Raw genomic sequence first — 20,264 nt, 5'->3', positions numbered from 1 at the left:
GCGGGGTGGGGTACATGCGGCGGGGTCGGGGGCGCGGCACAAGCGACATGACGTCACACACACTCGACTCACGCGCGTCTCGCTCGCCTCCCGCTCCTAACTAGTGGAATGTGTCGCGGCGCTAACCGAGCGCCGACACCAGGTCCTCGAATGCGTCGTCCGTGTTGCTCTCGTCCAGGAACTGCAGCTCCGACACCGTGGGCATGGTGCGGCTGCGCCCCAGCGAGTAGGACTGCGACGAGCCGTGCGACTGCCGCAGCGCTCGCGGCCGACTGCTGCCCAGCGCCGCCGATCTCGGCTGCTGCTGCGGCTGCCCCGAGAAGTACGCCTCCACGGTACGCTTCTTCTCTGTGACTTCCTCGCGGGCGATACCACCTTCGTACAGTTTCGGTACCGCCAGGAGGTGCATGGACTTGGCGCGAGCGACCACTCGTCGCGGAGACGCCGACTTGGGGCTAGCTGCGATTTGGTGCCACGATCCTGACCGACTGAGCGGACTGGAGCCGATGCTGGCGACGGACTCACTCGACACGGACCGGGACGCGGCGAGCGCGGGGGACAGGGACGCGCCGCCCAGGTCGATGGTGGGGGGTCGGACGTGCGGGGGGGCAGGCGCGGGCAGGGGGGAGCGGCCGGTATGTACAGGGGCCCGTACCTGGGACCGCGCCGATTCGCGCTTTTTCCTTTCGATCTGTGCGATGACATCGTGTTTGGGGGATGACAGCTTGTCGAGGGCACCGCGGAGGCTGTCGGCGGCGGAGCCCCGGCGGCCGTCGTCGCCGCGTGTCCGCACACCCGTCGTGATGGTGGCGGCGCCGCGCACGGGGCCCCGCATCACGCGCGTCTCTACACTGTTGTGCTCCGTCGTTACGCTGTCGTCTACTCCGTTCGTGTACGGTATGTCACCGTTCTGATACGCGTGGGGTGATTCTATCGGGTGGACGGAGCGCGGTGACAGGGGGCTGGTGAGTGCGTGGGGCGCGAGGGGCGAGGCACCACTACGTTGTCGGTCGGTGTCATTGGTGACCACATCCGGTAGGTAGTCCACCTTGTGGGCGCGCGCCTTCTCTATGTCAGGAGTACGCTGGAGCGGCATGAACGTGGAGATGCCCCCGGGCGGCGTGTAGTCCGTGACCGTGTAGGCGGGGGGCGCGGGGGGCTTGCGCTCGTTGGGGTCACGGTGCCCGTTCATTACAGGCTCACGGCGAGTCTTCTCACGAATTTGCTTCTCATAGAATTCAATTTGTAGTTTTTGTGCATCGACGGGTACGTAATCTTGAGGTGGAAATTTGGCGTCATCGATTTTACGCACTAGTTCCGGAGCGGCGAGATCGTTTTGACTCGGTATAGATTTAACAGGGTAGTTATTTATTTGCGGGAGCGCGTGAGTCGGCTGCGGGGGCGTATGGAACGCGGACGGTCTGTCGCGATACGGGGCGGGGGCGATCTCGAGCTTGTGACCGTCCTGACTGAATTTAGCGGCGGCGATGCCGGCCACCCGCCGCGGTTTGTCGCTGTCCGAAGCCGCGGCCCACGGCGCGCCCGTCACGGGCGGGCTCAGCGCCGACGTGGGCGGGAGATTGACTGGGAACGCGGGCGGCATGTCAGCCGTCGGGGAAGTAATATTGTTAATTACTGACGGTGGACTCCATACATTCGCGGGTGCCGTGGTGGGCGATGCCACCTTCGTTGGAGGCTTAAAGGCAGACATGGGCGCATGTGAGAACTGATTGACAGGAATAGGACGCGCCACGAACGGCTTAACGACGAGCGGTTTTGTCGGAGACTGAGGTATATGTGCCGGCGGAGCGATAGCAGCTGGTGGTGGCGGCGCGGGTGCGGGCGCCGGGGCCGGGGGCAACGTAGGCGCGTGAACAGGTGCCGGCTTGCGGGCGGGCATCGGGGCCGGCACGCGGGCGGGTTGCGGCGGGGGCGGGGCCGGGGGGGCCTGTACTTGGCGCGGGATCTGCACGCGCGCCGGCTCTCGTCGTTCAGATACCCATGGAGGTTTAATTATGTTGGCGTTATTTTCTGTCAAGAATTTCCTCGGGCGCGCTGCACCCGGGTTGATGGCAGTTTCATCAGCCCCCCGCCAAAAGCGTCGTGCGGACGAGGCACTGGACGATCGGCTGTGATCTTCGCGCTCGCGACTTTCGAACGCGTTCTTAATGTTGCCAAACCGACTGCTCCAGTTGGCCTGCACGGTGCCGGCAGCCTCGCGCTCCGCCGCCTCGTTCTTCTTCATGAAAGCAACGAATTTACGATCGTTCTCTGTTTGCGGCCGGAACTCCGGCACTTTCGGCTGCACAGGATTTTCGTCCTCATCACTGTCCATCCTGTACCCGGCGAGTGGACGACCTATGTCTATAGTGTTAGCCCGCTTCATACGTAACCGTTTACTATTATTTGAAAATCTATTAAGAGGTTTAGAGTCGTCCTGAGTGGTCGGAGGCGCTGCGAAATTGTACGTGGGGGGAAGCGGCATGTACATGTGCTTCGGGTCCTCGCGTTTGTACTCTCTTTGTTGAGCCGGCTCAACGGGCGCGCGACGCGGGAAGTTCTCCTTTCTATCGTTAGACGTGTCTCGGGCGTGAGAGTCAAACTTATTAGCGATAGCAGCTATACTGCTCTTAGTTTCAGAGGGACGGCGGTCCGTGCGATTAGACTGATGCAGCGGCTGCGGCTGATACATGAGTGCCGGGGGGAACGCGGGCTGCGGCTGGTGCAACGGCTGCGGCTGCGGCAGTTGTACCTGCCGTAGCGGGGGTTGTTGTGGCTGCGGGGGCTGCGGTGCCTGCTGAGGCTGTTGGTACGGCTGTTGCGATACTTCGGGCTGATGCGGTTTATTCCGTTGAGTGTCAAGCTCTGCCACCGAATGTCGGAAAAAGTCAGGTTTACGTTGTGTGGGGGCGCGTTTTTCGACAACGACCCGCGCGTCTCTGTTAACTGTGGGGGCAGGCTCGTAGCTGACCGAGTGGGCATAGGGGGTGGGTTTCTGTCGGGACGCGACAGCGCCGTGGTAACTGACGCCCTCGTCGATGCTCTGTTTACGTTCAGGGGTGGGAGGTTCGTCGGCGCTGGTGGTGTTGACAGAGGCGGTGGAGGTGGCGCTGGAGCCGTGCCTGTCGGCGGGGAGGGCGAGCTGGTCGCCGTCTACGAGGCGCCGCGCTTCTTCCAGCTCCTCCCTGGTGACGCCGACGGTATGTCTGGCCGCTCGGGAGCGCCTCCTGGGTCGGCGCGGCCTGCACCCGTCTAGCCTGTCGGCGGCGTCGAGGGCGTCCTCCAGCCTGTCGGCGAGCGCCAGCAGCGCGCGCGCCTGCGGGTGGGCGGCGGGCGGCGCGAGGGCGGCGCGGAGGCGCGCGAGCGAGCGGCGCACGTCGGCCACCACGTCGGCGGGCGCGGCGCCGAGCCCGGCCAGCAGGCGCTCGCCGCCGCCGCCCAGCAGGCCCTGCAGCAGCGGTAACAGAAGGGACTCACCGCGGGCCTCGTTGCTATCCTCCGGGGTCTCGCCGGCCGCCGCCAGCGCCTCCGTCACCGCGCTCGCGCATGCTACGAACACAACACAATCATGTTAAAACGACATATACTTGTGTCAACTACATCGCTTATTTAAGCAGGAATGATAATTAAGTAACAGTGCAAGTGATGTAAGGTTGTGTATCATATTTACCTTCTTGTTCAGCCATGAGTGTGCGTATGCGCGCGCGCAGTCGTCGACGCTGCTCGTAGTCGTTGCACTCGTCCAACTGGAACACAATACATCAATATTACAATACACACTGCGTAAATACGTACCACTTATGTATTATTTACTACACAATATTGAAATAGGAAAACCAATATTGTCTCTAATAATTTGTACAAGTACGTAAAGTAAGATTATGAGATAAACAAGTAAGACTTCTATATAAAACAAGGTTTAATTATCACGATCATAATATCACGCCTGTTATACCTGAAGGTCTAGGCAGAAATGTATAAAATACGCACACGTTTCGCCATTAAGAAATAATGTTAGTCAAACTACTACACTGATTTAATTTACACACTTAAGCACTATATTTTATTTAAAAAATGTACGTATATATTAACTTACACATAATTCCTGAAATCCTTTCAACATATTCTCACAAATATAAATCAATATTTTCAAAAACGATTTACAATGAACGTAGTATCACAGCACTGTTCGGAGTCATGCGTGTGCACACTAGCGTCACAGAGCCCGCTGTACGACGGTGTGTACTCATCCGATATTTGCGTTGCGGTAATGAGCTAGGGCTTGTACACACTGGTTTGTTTAATTACGACTTACTTTATTATTTGTTTTTTTAAGCTAAAACACTTAAGTAAGTAAATATTTTGTGGATTTGTGTTTCCTGTGTATTTGTGTAAATCTTTTAATTACAAGGTAACTAGGTTTGTTATTACTTTTTTTTATACTAAACTCCATGTAAAAAGATAATAATAGGGAGTACCTAACCAATATAATTGTAATTTAAAATGTCCCCCCAATCATTATTTTGGTAAAATGAGAATAAGTTCTTTATCAGGATATATGTAGTTAATCCATCACTTTGCCAAATTTTATTCGGTTGAGCTGTTTTGTAGGTAAAGAAGGACAGACTTATGTACAAAACAAACACTTTCAGCCGTTCTCTAATGTTCTATGTTTGTAAAATATATTTACCTATGAAAAAAATATTTTCAAATGTTACTTATTTAGGTAGCCCTCTCTCTTTAACTATCAGTGTAAATAGACCTCAACTTGTGTTTGAACATAGTCAATACTGTGGTCAGCATAATGCCGGCCGGAAGTGCTCTCTCACCGGAAACAGGAAGTGTTCTTTGTTGAGTGACCTGATGACTTGCAACCATGACTTTACTATTACTAATGACATTTTAGTTTGATTATAATCGTACTGTATACGTAAATTGTCATTACTCATTTGCCAGCGGATTTTTTACGAGATTTATTCAGAAATATACCTATGAAAAAGATATTGTCTTCAAGAATATGTAATGTATTTAACTGCTGATAATAAGGTCTCTGGTTCGATTCAGAGTCAGGATAACTATTAGTATTCTTTCCTAATGTATATTTGAATATTCTCAGTAGTAGCCCGGAATAAATAGTCTTGCTCCCTTTTACATGGGACTAACTCTTTTAATGGTGAAACGTGGCTATATTTCTTATACCTTTATCTACACTTTCGGGTATAAAAGACGTGATGTTTAAAAGTGTATAAACGAAGATATTTTCAGCAACAGTTTTAAAATAACTGCTTAATGTTTCAATACCTAACCCTTTCTGATTCGCGAAAGACTAACTAAAGACTACACTAAAGACTCGTAGCAGTAAAACAGTAATTCGTTTTATTCCTCTCTGATTGCCGAAAAAACTCGAGCCTAGCAATGAAATAGTGATGGTTTTTTATTATTTACTCACAGTGAGTGCTATGTATTACAAGTGTCAATGACAGTCTGTAGGTTTGTGGTTAGACTGTTATTTAGACGTATCGGATGCGAAGAGGCTTTGTGTTGTCTGTGTTTGAAAAAGTAAGACTGAAAATTATTGTATTAGTATTTGTATGTACAAATGGGAAATGGTTTTTGTTAGATATCGTGAAAAATCTGATAAAATCCACAATTTTATTTGCGCTATTTATTTTGTATACTTATACTTTTATTTGCTTGAGTCGGGTTGTACTTTGTGTTCGTTGTTTGTATGTTTGTAAAAGACCCCGCGACACAAGAGCAATTCTAAATGCGGGAGTTGTCAAAAAATAAGTTATAAGGTTACATAGATTTTTTCGAAATTAAACATTATAACGATTCGATTACGGCTAGTTTTTAGATCTGTTCTTTTGGATATCCGAAAATTTCGGATACAGAGATAATATCCATGCTATACCTAGACATAATAATATTAATTTTGTAATGACAATAATACTATTTATTCCACACACGCGATGACTGGCAAATAGTCTTCAATGAAAGTGATTGTACGGTGTGAGTCATAAGATGAAGCGATTAGCGATCGTTATAACAATATATCTTTGTATTTAATTAACTAAACAATTTAGTGGAATACTGCCAATACTCTATTGTTATTTGGACGATGATGCAAATGTAGAAAGATAACATTAGAATAGGAATTTGCACCTGAAATTACTTTTTAAATGAAAAATTTAGCAAAACAGGTTGTGTTTTATTAGCTATTTTAATTAGGAAATGATAAGGTACATTTAAATGTTTTTCTATATTACTTTCACGTTAGGATATAATTTTGTCTTGCAAAGAATTTTACCAATATAATTGGAAAAGAAAGACTATGATCAATCAACAACAATGCCGTTATTATTCGTGAATTAGAAAATAGTCTCGAGCGTGAATGGAATTTTTCATCCAGATTTTTAAGTGTTTTCGCGTCAATTAGCACCTACAGTATACTATTAGGGGGCCGATTTATCAATCAGACAACTTTAATTAAGAACCATTTCTAACACATAACTGTCTCACTGCTGGGCAAGGGTCTCCTTCCAAATAAGGAAAAGAAACCATTAACTATGGAAAAATCGTATATTGTGACCAAATTTATACATGTAATTTTCCTCTATAAGTGTATAACTTGTGGGGCACGAAGGTAGTGCGCGCGCAGTTAGTTTCGGCGCAAGTTTCACGCGACGTGCGGCGCGCGACGCACGACATGTAAGGCTTTCTCGCAATACTTTCCATACACCGACTCTCAGTTATTTAGTGATGGTGTTCACTTGTTGCCATGTGCTTTAACCGCTAGTAAAATTAATAGGCTTGATCATGATAAGTAGTGTAGTAATTGATAGGTTTAAATTAGTATTCTAATTAAAGATACAATCAGGCTTTGTTTAGATTGATACGGCGTTTATAATGAAAACAAAATGAAAATTAAAAATGACAAGTTTGCAGCAATAGCGTATTTCGAATTATTAATTTTTTTTCACAATCATATAAAGGTAGACTTTTGCTTTAAAGTTGTCTGTCAAATATTAAATGATTACTATTCAATCCCGAAACCTTTAAATTGTAAAGGCATTCAATCATTCAGCTCATCATCGACTAATTAACACAACATTACTGTCCATAATACAACTAATCGTACTGTACTGATCTTTTACCATCTCACAAGTACAATCGACCTCAAATCTCTCAATAAAAATGGTAATCCATCGTAACAAGTGTGTCTAACTGGCCGGCGCACGTGCACCGACAACACTAACTACGCCATTGACCATAGATTATACACAATACATCAATTTATTTTTATTTTAATTAATCGTATGATTAGTGGTCAACCTGCCAAAGTTGTTCAAGACATCTGAAGGCCTGAATTTTCTTTCTTTCTTTTCTTTTGAAAAAGACAACTCACGCACTAAGAAGTGCTTTTGTGTCGCAGGGACTTTTACAAACATAGAAAAAACGGACACAAAGTACAACCAGACCCGAAACAATTATTTTTGGTGCACACAAACCACTAAGTGGTCACCCATCTATGTTTTATCGGTGCTGAGGTTGCTTAACTCCATAATCGTTTACCGATCACTGAGCGCCACTAGTTATGTTCTATACAGGTAATAACGACAGTGAGTCAACCGGTCTGTCTGTGACGACGTGAATGAAAGTCGAGACGAGTCTAACTGTCGGTGACTCATTCGATTGAGATATTCGATAAGTTATTTTCTAGCTTATAGAGTTAGTTTTGTGTTTATGTTGATTATCCCGCTCCTGTATGTCGTAGCGTGATGTTATAAGGCTCACAGGTTTCCTCATTAACGGGGCTATCATACACAAACACAATTTATTTATTCAGACCGTTAGTTTTAGAGGTAAACACGTTAAAACATTCCAGCTATATTACAATAGTATTCTTAACGCTAAGTCTCTAACCCGCATATCTCCACCTCGGTGGAATTAAGGCCTATTATTAAACCCTCCCTTATTCTGGAAGGAGACCCTAGCCCAGCAGTAGGACAGTAATGAAGAGTTATTATAAGAAATCCGGCTGGTCCTATATGACAAGATGTGATGAATGTGAATGAAGCAAAGGAAGTTTGTAAGGATCGTACCAAGTGGCGTTCTCTGGTCTCTGCTTACCACTATGGGAAGAAGGCGTGCTTTTATGTTTGTATGTGATGTATATGACAGAAAGTGTAATAAATTAATCGTCATACAAAGTTGCTGTTATATTAGAACGTGTGTATTTGAATCAATAACGCCTTATAAAGAGTGTTTAATGAAAGAAAACTTGATCTTAAGTGTGTACCCGTCACGCAGCTTTCTGCCCACTTTCCTGTCGCTCCCGGGATGAAGATATACCTGTATTGATGATAGACTAGCTCGTAATGCTAACTATGCTGATGGTGAGGCGGAAATTGACTTGTTAGATATTAATTGTCTAACACATTTTCGTATAGGTAAATAGGTTTTAGACTACAAATAGCTTGAACTTGTATTATAGTTATTGATTTCGAAAACTGGAATTGATAATAACCACCATTTTTGTGATTTGCCTGACCAATGAAACATATATTAACTATTCTTGGCTTCTCCGTTCTTTTTTTTAGTTCCGTGTGTGGGTTTCTGCTATCTATTCGTCTTAGTTAAGAATTTTAAACATTACCGAATGAAACAGTTATTTTGTTTTCTACTATTAAGTGAAATAAACCCATTTTATTCATCGTGCAGTCTCAATAGACACATAAGAGCACAAAGGAGAGTCATAACCCTATATTTAGCACCCGTAGTAGGGCTGTTGTGTGTGTGTGTTACTCACGAGTTTCCTAAGGAGTCTCTCGTCCCAGCACTGGTCGATGTCGAACTCCTGAACGCTGCGGCTCTGCGAGCTCGTCACCTTGCCTCCGCCGCTGCTGCTTGTGCGAACTGTCTCCTGTTAACAAACATACAAACAACATTAGTTTACAGTACTTTAGAGTTGCAAATATCTACTGTTTAAAAAAGAGATGTTTATTTAACGACCGTCAACGTTACAATTAATCTAAATGTATACGTCTTCGTCTTGAATGGTAAGATTGTAATATAAGAAATATAGTTTAAATATTAACAGATTTCAATTTATGAAATAGTGTTCAAGTGAAAGAAAATGCGATAAATATCTTTGTTTCTACATGCTCTCGGAAGATAACCTTACAATATAATTGCTGTACTTGTCAAAACTTTCACTACAAGCAAAACAAAGAACATGTAAATTTTGTATTCAACTTCATAACTATGTAACTACCAGTCGACACTTTGTCCAACATACTAACGCTAGAGCTCCGAACCCATCTTAAAAAGTTATATATATCTCTAAAATAACATTAGAAACTGGAATATAAGCCATATTAAAAGCGAATGAAACGTATCTCTACTTTGACCACGAAAGAAAGATGTTTCGTTTCGCAACGTAACTATTTTCAATCCCACTTATATTTTCTTTTAGCGGTTAGAAAATAGCCAGACCTTGTTACGTGAGGTCGCCCTTCAACGGTTGAAGTAGTGACTCATTTACTATTTATATTTAAACTGATTTTTTCAAACGTTTTTAAGTGCATTTATTAATGTCTGAGTTGTTTGTTTGTTTGTAAAACGAGTATGTATTTCGATTAGCTTTTAGCGAGAGATTGACATGATTTGTTCATCAATACGTCTGAAAGCTATCTGAATGTGACCATGAAAGTTGGTATATTGACTCTAAAATAGATCAAATATTAACTGGTGGTTTCGTGCGTTAGTTCTATAAAAAAGTTGTTATATTACAGACGGATAAGTTAGCAACTTTTATAGCGAAAGTATGAAAACTCCTCCGCTCACGCTTTCTTATTTTTATTTAATACCGCGCATTTTCAAATTTATTCACCTTTCTTTTGTGGATGTCCAGAGAAGGTGTTTCTCTGGACTTCCACAAATAATTCAAGACCAAAATTAGCCAAATCGGTCCAGCCGTTCACGAGTTTTAGCGAGACTAACGAACTGAAATTCATTTTTATATATATAGATTATAAGAAGATATATATCTTTAGTGTAGTTAGAGGTCAATTTTGAGACTAAAATCGTAATTTTTGAGTCGGATAACTAATGACATAAGTATCATATTAAATCTTCAACTACTTTTAGTGTACCATAGTCACCTGAAGCAATAAAATTACAAATAGCAATGCAGTAAGCGTGCAATGAAAATAAAGTGTATTTTTTCAAGAGAATTATCGTAGCCAATATTGAACTAGAAATAAGATGTTATGTGAGCAACTGGCAGGTCAATGTTTCTTGCACAATCATCTACTAAAATAACAACGTTTTTTTTAAAAGAAAATTCATTTCCAACTAATAGAGATAGTGTTCTAGAATGAAAGAGCAATTATCTAGATTTCTTGTATTTTATTTGGTTTGCATTCATTGATAGAAATAAAAGCAATTTGCTGAAATGTGCTATGCGTATATTCATTTACACTTAAAAAGTTGAATAAGGCTTAATTTATTATAGTAATAGTAAGGCATAATATGTTATAGTTAGTACTTACACTATAGTTAACGATGAAACTAGTGTTAATAATGGATTACTATAATAGCACACTAAAGTAGACTGTGCACTGTGCAGTCTTACAAGAACTTTTTAAAGATTTATGAAAACTGTACCTACTCGAAGGAAATGTCTAAGTACGTTTCAAACAAAATTAGAATAATTTAGGATTAATAGAATTAGAACAACATAAACATCTTTAATTCAAAACAAAACTACACATAAAAACCTTCAAACAATTTTTTCTAGGTAAATACGTAACAGCAATTCAAAGATTATTTATTTAAAAGCTAATCTTTTAGAAAATACGAGTGTCTGCGGTATATTTTACGACGTGTTTCGTTTTAAAGCAGCTGTTGTCACGTATCGGCCTATCCTAATAATATTATAAATGCGAAAGTTTGTGTCGATGTGGGTTTGTTTTTCTTTCACGCAAAAACATAAATAATTTATAACCTGAATTAACATAAAAGGTACTTTTTAAAACCTTTCTCTATAATTCGGCGCACCGCACGATAAAATGGAAAATAAAATACTCGTATAAGGGTGGATACACCTTATATACCGGAATCCTGTCATTACTGATTCAGTCAGCCTGCAACTATGGCTAGTGTAGCCGGCGCCGTAACGACAGGCATTCCAAAGTAAAATGCATGTTCGTGTTAACTCCCGTATCAATATAAAACTCTTCGGTTACTGAAAGAGTGACTGACTGACTGACTGGCTGATGGTCAACGCACAGCCGAAACTACTGAGCCTAGAAACTTGATATTTGGAATGAAGATTCCTTAAGAAGTGTAGAGGAGAAGATACTTAAAATATAATAAATATAAACATTTAAACATGCAACACAAAAGTAGAAAACTTATAGAAGCTAAAGCAAATAAATGCGTTTAGTTGTTTACTCACTGATGGAGCGCTAATAGAGTGTCGGTGAAAAGTGGAGGGAAATGTATGTTATTCATAGACGAGTTTCCACATCGATGCTGACCTTGGGCTACGTGCCGCTTGTAGTTTTGTTTGAATTTTTAATATTGATAATGCTAGTTTTAAGATTTTCGTTGACTACTCGAAATGTAGGTTTTTAATAGTTTTATAAATACTTTCTCCTTCCTACGAGTAGGGTCTATACTGCCAGCCATATTAACATTATTAATGCGAAAGTCTGTACATCTATCTGTGTCTCTATAAAGCGTTCATGAGTTAACACAACTAAAAGCTGACGTAAAGTCAAAGTTAGGCTACGTTGCTGAAATAGACATCAAAACTCTGTAGACAATGAAGTCCTTACAAAAGCAAAAGAAGCCAAAGAACTAGCATATACTTTTTTGTTTGTTTTCGTATCACGGCAAAACGACTGTATCAATTTGCATGACGCTTCCCCAGTTGTTCAGTTTGGCACGAGTGTATTGAATGAGTAATAAGTCACGAGACGCAGCATGAATCGATACATAAACAATACCGTACTATTATTATATAAAAAAACATTATACGCAGAGAAATAAACCATTGTTCTTATCGTGTGATGTATATTTGGATTCGCACGTGGAGTAGTAAAGAAATAGTGATATTCCGCATTTGGCCAGTTCTATGCCTTTGTGGTAATAGTCTGTCATGCGTAGATATTTTCCATCGTGATTTTGATATAACAACATCTTTTTTATAGAGAGTTGTGTAGAATAAGGGTAGACTTGTAGTTTTTGCCATTAACATAAGCTTGATTCTTTGCTAATTTCTTCGAGTTTGGCAATAACGTAAACTCCTAAAAAGTTAAATAAACGCGTTTAACATTTTTGCTAGAGATGTAATTTCTACCAAAAGTGTATTTTTATAGCCAAAGTACAACTTCTTGTATTTGCTATCGATAACACTAGCTTATAAGCTAAAGGTACTGATCAATTTTCCTGTAAAATTTCAGCTGGTCTTGATAATGAAAGAAAATTGCATCGCAAATTCTCAAGCGTTTCAAATTTCGTTATAAACTTTAGAACTATTTCAACCTTGTTCATGATATTCGTATAATAAGTGTATAATTGTATGTTTATTTAATTTTCCAGCCGTGGCTCGAGTCCAACGCGGAACTGAACCGCGGTACGAGCTCGCGATGATACGAGCGTGTTTTGATTTAGCGCTGAATCGTCCGTCTGCGCCAGATCTCATTGTGAGGATGTTGGGATACATGCACGATTCATTTGTTCCTTGTCATTGCTGGCCTTTTATATGATAATTGATTCAGTAGAAATATATGTAACTACGTAATATTTATTTATTTGGATAGGTCTCTAGGGACTGTAAAAGTTATAAAACTTTCTTTAAAAGAGAAGATTTAAGCAACTTTTAAACACAATAATCATGGGATTCAGGATCAAAATATGAAAGAAAATTTGCAGTAAATCAGAAAGTCATTAAGAAAACAGCTGAAAAACGGAGAGGGATTTAATTTCATAGGAGTTGCAATTCAAGCAAGTTTTTCTGCATTATTCTTATAAAAAACCTTCAATAACTATCATTGATTTTCTTTATCATGATTAGCCTAAAAAAAAGAGTCTGCAATTCCTTTAATCCCATTTAAACTATAAATCATCAACATCTAGACTATATTATAGACTATTATAATTCGATTCACATAAACCCTATTTTCCTCACAATTTTCACGTGTCATCAACCAATTACCGTCTACGACCAGTCTGTTTGAACCGATTGTACTAACCGTCTATTTATACCAAATGACTCACAAATCACATGGCAGAATGTCTTTGCATTCCACCGGGATGGGTGCGGGTTCGACTCTAATTTCAGCACAATGTCACTTGGCCTTGTGAAGGTATGCAAAGAGAGTAGTTTTCGCGATATTTCCGTGCATGTTGTTTTGAAACGAAGGGCGAGGTTGTTTTTGAATACCATTGTTATTTAAAATTACTTTCTTTAACAATAAGCAAGCGAGAGAGGTCTGAAAATTTACGGGAGAGGCTGTTTCTTTTTTTATTCATAAAAAAGCATCAAAGGGTTCTGGAAGTGTACAAGATTTTTGGCCAGCAGTGGGAAACCGACGCAGGTTAAATAAAAAAGCTATTTCATTACAGACATTAGTTTGAAAAGTATACCTTGGCGCCGAAAAGCATGGATAAGTGAATGAAAAGGTATATTTAAAAACAATAAGAAATACTTCCGGCAACTCTTAAAAGGATTACAGGCAGAAAAAAGAGGTGTCGAGTAAAATTTTTAGGACGTTTTTAAGTTATTAAAGTAAGCACCTTATTCTTGACTGCATTTAATAATTATTTGATAGCTATTAATGACAATGATTTCATGTATTGTATTGTCTCAACACTATCAATATACCTAAAAGATCATTACTTATAAATAGCCAAAGTCACCGAAATCATCTCTAATAATAAACATCATAAAATCAAAAGTCATCGACCAAAAGATTGACATGCGGCATGCGTGCGTTGGCATGCGTTGACATGCCGAATATTCGGCGCGATATCGACATGAGTCAGTCACCGCATGCCAATGGACTTTGATGTGAAGCGGCGACAAAATGATGCGATCTGATTGGTGTTTAAACTTCCGCGATGATTGACAATGTTTAGTATAACAGTAGAAAATTCGGTGTTTTATTTTTGGCTAGTTATGAGGGCGTTGACTTTGAAGACATTATTGTGTATTATTTTAGAAAAACGCAAACGCATGTCGTTAGTTTGACTATCATGAATGTCATCTTTTGCCATATAGGGCTACTTGCACAGTTTTAAATTGTTATTATCTTTATTACATAATGTAAAAAAGCGAATAAAAGGGCTTTTCTGAATTTCAAACCGCTATTTTTATCCTTTGGAAGAACCATATTTCAGAAATTATTATAATGTCACAATATTTACGAAAATGAGGAAGGATATAGGATATCTAACATGACAACAACCAGCAAAGCAAATTAAACAGCCAGTAAGTAATAAAATAAAAGCCTCTCCTCTCATTTCTATCACGCTTATCCTCAAAATTCTTTACCTAAATTGGGAAACGACAAACCAAACACACGCATTCAAGCGCTTAGTTATATAGTTACAAAAGACTGCATCAAAAATAAATACCTATTGTTCAAAAGTACAGAAATAGCACGTTGCAATGATTGAACTATGCTATAGTATTAATAATAGTAGCATTATTTGAGAAGATCAGTGTGCCGAATAGTTGGCAGGTCGCGCTGACGCCACCATTTTAAAAATAACGTGGTCTGCGCCCGCTGCTACGTCTATAACGATCTATAACACATTGCTATGATACAATTTTATCGGTAACGAGTATATATTTGCAGGAAATATCAATGGTTTTTTTATAGGTTTTTATTTATTGATCAAGGTTTTTTCTGTTTGACGTGTGTTGGTGTTATGGGGTCTACTAGTCAGATGGAGTAAAATTTTGTTAATGCACTGGTGGTTCTGAATACATTTTGTAAAAAAGCAATTAATTGTTTAATATTTTTAATTTTGGGACCATGATTTTAATGTTTGTATAATGATTACTGTGAATAATTTCATCAATCATTTTATTGTTAAATTTTACGTAACATTTACTGATATACATAACGATATATTAATTAACAATTGCTCATAAATTATCATTATTTCCTTATAAGGCTTTGAGTTAAAAGAAAGTGCGTATTTCAGATAATTATTGCTGCATATGTTAATACCAAGAGATGTGTTGTAATATTGATCGTAAAGTGAACTATATTAAAGTGGATTCGATTATAAGTGTGCTTGTACGTTTGTCACGCTTATTGCGTTAAACTGTCGATCTGATTCTGATGAATACTTATGATTGTTGTTTGAACCCATAAATTCATTTAAATAAAATCCCTTGATGGTAGCGCAGCGGTATAGACAACTATCTATTGTGAATGTAGATCACAAAAAATTTATTTGTTTTGCAACTCACTACACTGTCCGGTAAATAAATATAGCATGTTGCTTTAGATATATAACCTGTGATTATATGCCATTATCTTTTAATAATAATAATAAATACATTTCCAATGTCCCACTGCTGGGCAAGGGTCTTCTCCCGAGGTGAGGGAGGGTTTAAGCCTTGAGTCCAGCACGCTGGCAAAGTACGGGTTGGGGACTTTTATCTTTTAATATTAAAGTATTTATTTCTCAATGTAAAATTCTCCCGGCTGAAGTTGCAGGTAAAAGTAAGTAAATTTAATAATTATTAAGAAAGCGCTCTGATATTGTACGAAATATGGTAGCTCGTAAAGTTGTTGAAGTTTTGCAAATTAGCATGTAAAGTATGATGTTGTACGATGACACCGGTTATTTAATTTATTTTATTACTTTTTATTGAAGTTTATTAGCCATTTATTGGTATTTCTTGCTTTTTGAAATTAAGGAAAACGTTATATCTGAAATACGGGTAAGAATTAAACTCGGCTCTTTTAAAACTATCGTATACGAATGGTCTTTTGGTTTAACTCAACAAAAAAAAGGTTTCTTGTGGTTATATTATTTAATTTCGGTGCGTTCCTGTTTTCAGTATGCCTTATGTAGGTAATTTAAATTAACGAGAAGTAAATTTTTCGGCATGCTCAAGGTAAACCTTAAAAAAATGTAATTAAATTTTCATGAAAATGGTCAAATATTGCCAAAGTAATTGCTCTTATACATTCAGTGGCTTTTCTGAAATATAGAGGCACTAAGCTCAGATACAAAAATCTTCTTAAAGTTACTTCGTTTACCATCAGTTACGATGCCCTACATAACTAATAATCAAAGTAATTAATACTGTAATCATCATGTTCATTTACCGAGTTACGATATGTTAAAAGTTGTGGTACAGATCACGCGAGGCTGTCATCAGTGGACTGTAACGCGCATGCGTGAACTGCGCATGCGATTAACACACGTGCTTTTTGCGATTAACGACATCTATTGACAGCTTAATGGAAGTATTGTGAATGAGCTTAGTTATGAATGGGAAGATTTTTTTCAAATTTACGGGTCTCCTTCAGAGAAGAAAGGTGCCTTGTGTCCCCTATGCTAACCCATTGCGATTTCGCGAATTGTTACACATTCAAAGGTGCAAAATAATATCTAGATTTGAATAGCAAGCATTGCTTTTGTGAGCTATACGCATAGAGACTGGTATAATATTATCCCATAAAATATTTAAAAAATACAATAGATTCCGTAAAGAGTTTGTAAGTTCCTAAACGGTAAAAAAATCTCTCTCCATTATAATAAAATTAGATAATATCGGACCAATTTGAATACACAAAACGCTTTTCTTACATTATTATATTCAGTAAAAAGTTTTCTAATAATAATATAACTAGCGTGAAAGTTATAATATTGATATAAAAACTTGGCTCATTGTAGTTTGAACAAAAACTATCGTGTTGTCGTGAAAGTGACGGATGACGGAAACCTTTTATAATTAAATAACTTCACCGTTTACAAGTATAATACATATTTAATTTATTATTATGTCTAGAGAAAATACTAATTATTATACTCGCTACAAAACATAGTAAATAACAACAAAGAAAGTTGTACTATTAAGAAATAAGCATGTCAGTGATTTTATTGTATGTTCTTTTAATTAGAAACACTGTGTTTTTTTCTTAAAAAATTTTTAGAAACGTAAATTTCAGGCCGACAATAATTAATGATTTGAGTTTAAAACTTTTTCTAACTGTTATGATATCTTCCTAAAAATTCAAACTTCCTAAATCTTCCAACTTTGTTGGAGTTGGCCACCAGTCTCACCGGATGCAGCTGAATACCAGTATTTTACATGAAGCGACTGCCTATCTGACCTCCACAACCCAGTTAACTGGGTTATAACATGATACCCCTGGTAAGACTGGTTGTCAGACTTCAAGCTTCTGACTACTGTTAACGACTGTCAAAGATCTTTGAAAATAATAGTCCCTAATAATAGGACCCACAATTTAATTTTAGCTTTACATTTATAAAAATAAAAAGATAATAAAATAAATATAAACAAACGACATTTCTCAACTTACTGCCACTATTATTATCAAGTGTTTGTTTGTTTTTGTGCGAAGTGATCTCGAAAACTACTGGAACGATTCCAAAAATTCTTTCTCTGTTCGAAAGTCAGCTTCCAGATGAATTTATTGTTTTGTTAAATTGTTGTGGAATGTATGAAAAGAACTTGGCTTCGTTCACAAAAATCACTTTTTTGTAGGCTCTAATATATTTGCCCTAATTTTTCAGTTATAGTCAATTCTCGCGTCAAAGGTTTTATCGAGTTTTGTCTTATTAATTATTTTACATTTCCATTGTTACATTTGTATCTATCGATCGACAAATCGGTAAGTTCGTAAGTAGTCTTATAGCTGAATCGAATTGTTTAAAACATTAACTATTTATACATATACTAGCGGACCCGACAGACGTTTTCCTGTCTACACGTCTTTAATTTGTAAAAAATAATTTAAAAAACATTGTCCAGTGGACAAAATTGTGAATGTAAACCATTCTCAGATCCCCTTGAACACACCCAAAAAATTTCATCAAAATCGGTCCAGTCGTTTAAGAGAAGTTCAGTGACATACACTTACAGAAGAATTATATATATAAAGATTTTACTGCATTTGCATTTTGGGTATGCGTTGATAGATCACTATGTCAGTCAGCCAGTTTGAGAGTTATATCTATTCAGATAGATAACAATTAATTAAAGAAATATCACGTGTACAGTCACGCTCTCATTGCAAGCCGTGTTAATTACGTTCATACATTTTAATACATGTATGTTCACGGTGATGCCCATCCGCAATACACATACATATTCATACACCTCTCATTACTGTGTCTAATACATTCGTAATTATATTTCTTTTAATAACGGTGGTTGGATCTAGATATCTTGTCTGTATTTTTATAATGCAATTAACTGAATGAAAAGATGGAAGTTAGTAAAGATCCGTTTTTTGCTCTCTGCCTATACCTATGGAATACCGGCATGATTTTATGTATGTACTCGTATATAAGATGGTTATCGTTTTATTTTTTTAGTAATATAACAAGCATTATCTAACTGGAACGTTAGAAAAACCAAAACCGTAAATGATTTGATTTAACGAATTTTCACTAAATATCTTCGGCAAAACGATGACTTCGAGGGCCGAGGCTCGTTTTACAAAAATATTTATATACCTAAATATTAAGAAAAGTACGACAAAACATTACAAGAAAAGTCTCCGTTTTAAAAATGTTTATTTACATCAAAACGCATTTGTTTATGATTCACACAAAGTACAACGGCAAAATAAAACCAGTACACGCGCAATTTAATTGACAAAACTTATCAAGTGAATCACAATTTCCCTTTCAGTCCAAATATAGCAATATTCTGGGAAATTCTCGCGACAATTAGTCCAATTCAACACTTATTCTTTGAACAACATGCTTAATAACACAACAATAATAAATGTTGTAAATAAAAATAAACATGAAAGGAGTCAATGTCATTAGTTTTGTTACAAAAAAACTTCTTTGTGTCTAGACGGTTTTTTGATTTGGTGTCTTTGAAATTGATATTGCGGTTCAATGGAAATAAGAATAAGATTATTTGGATGCTACTTTAAACAGGTAATTGATATTGAAAAAGAAAAATGAGCTTGTAGCCTATATATTATAAATGCGAAAGTTTGTGAGGGGGTGTGTTTGTTACTTTTTCAAGCAAAAACTACAAACGACATTTGCTGAATTTTGGTTAAAAAGATAGTTTACACCCTGGACTAACACGTAGCGAATTTTTAACAGAAATCTTTTCGCGAGGACATAGTCGCAAGCAAAGTTAGAATATATAATTATGAGTCTGTAGTAACTAATTAGTACATTATGGACTTTCAGTTCCGTTCAGTTAATTTCTGTGTCACCTTCTCGAAAACAAACGTGAAAAATGGAGGGAAAACACGTTTCAAGTTTCTTTTATAAAAGTGACGTTGTTCTTTCATGAATTGTGAAAACTTTAATAGGGCGCGTAGGTGACGCGCAAACACTATAAAATACTACACATTCTGTAGTTTTCCCTGAATCACGAGAGCTGTTATTACGTCTTCATTTTATGAACTACAAACTTGAAACATTTACGTCATAGAAATAAATCTACGTCTCCTTACTTCCTGAGTTATAAATAGATTCAAATCACTTTATAGAATGCTATTAATTGCAAAATAAATAAATATTTTTGGACAACTTACACTACACACAGTAATTTGATTCCAAACTAAGCAGAGCTTGTAGTATGGTAACCAAATAACTGATAAATATACTTATATGCTTCTAAATACATATTTATATAGTATATAAATTGACAACCAGACTCAGAACAAATACTTGTGCTCATCACACAAAGATTTGTACCGGGTGGGATTCGAACCCACCACACGCGACGATGCGGCGGCGAGATGACCACTTAAACCACTGCGCCAAAAGTGCAGTTCTACCATCATGTCTCCCCAAGGTCTGGAACTGGGTCCCTTTTCTCCGAACTATCCTCATTCCATATATAGAAAAGGGGGAAGCAGGGTTGTAAGGTCGTTAGCTCGTGTAGAACGCAATTTGGCACGGGATCAATGGACAGACGAGATGCGCACGCGTACTGTTTTGGACAATTGTATTTTTGGTGAGAAGTATTTTATATGAGATGTGCCATTGTCTGTACATGCCGT

The 20,264-nt window shown here is 38.9% G+C and overlaps 1 protein-coding gene across 6 annotated transcripts in view; it reads right to left on the bottom strand.

The window, feature by feature from the left end:
* Window positions 1-20,264, bottom strand: part of LOC142977753 (uncharacterized) — a 96,559-nt gene that overhangs the window by 3,834 nt on the left and 72,461 nt on the right. For 5 of the 6 annotated variants that reach the window (XM_076121837.1, XM_076121835.1, XM_076121836.1 and 2 more), the window contains 3 exons: window positions 8,813-8,926; window positions 3,671-3,746; window positions 3,478-3,549 (listed from right to left, as the gene is read on the bottom strand). In XM_076121837.1, coding sequence (XP_075977952.1) covers window positions 3,478-3,549; window positions 3,671-3,746; window positions 8,813-8,926 — 262 coding nt within the window. Of the gene's footprint in view, window positions 1-72; window positions 2,666-2,827; window positions 3,550-3,670; window positions 3,747-8,812; window positions 8,927-20,264 lie in introns of all 6 variants that reach the window. The other variant, XM_076121838.1, reaches the window with a different exon arrangement.

The sequence above is a fragment of the Anticarsia gemmatalis genome, chromosome 13, assembly GCF_050436995.1.
Source record: "Anticarsia gemmatalis isolate Benzon Research Colony breed Stoneville strain chromosome 13, ilAntGemm2 primary, whole genome shotgun sequence".
NCBI lineage: Eukaryota > Metazoa > Arthropoda > Insecta > Lepidoptera > Erebidae > Anticarsia > Anticarsia gemmatalis.
Note: the sequence above shows the minus strand (reverse complement) of the source record. Positions and strands in the feature narration are given on the sequence as shown.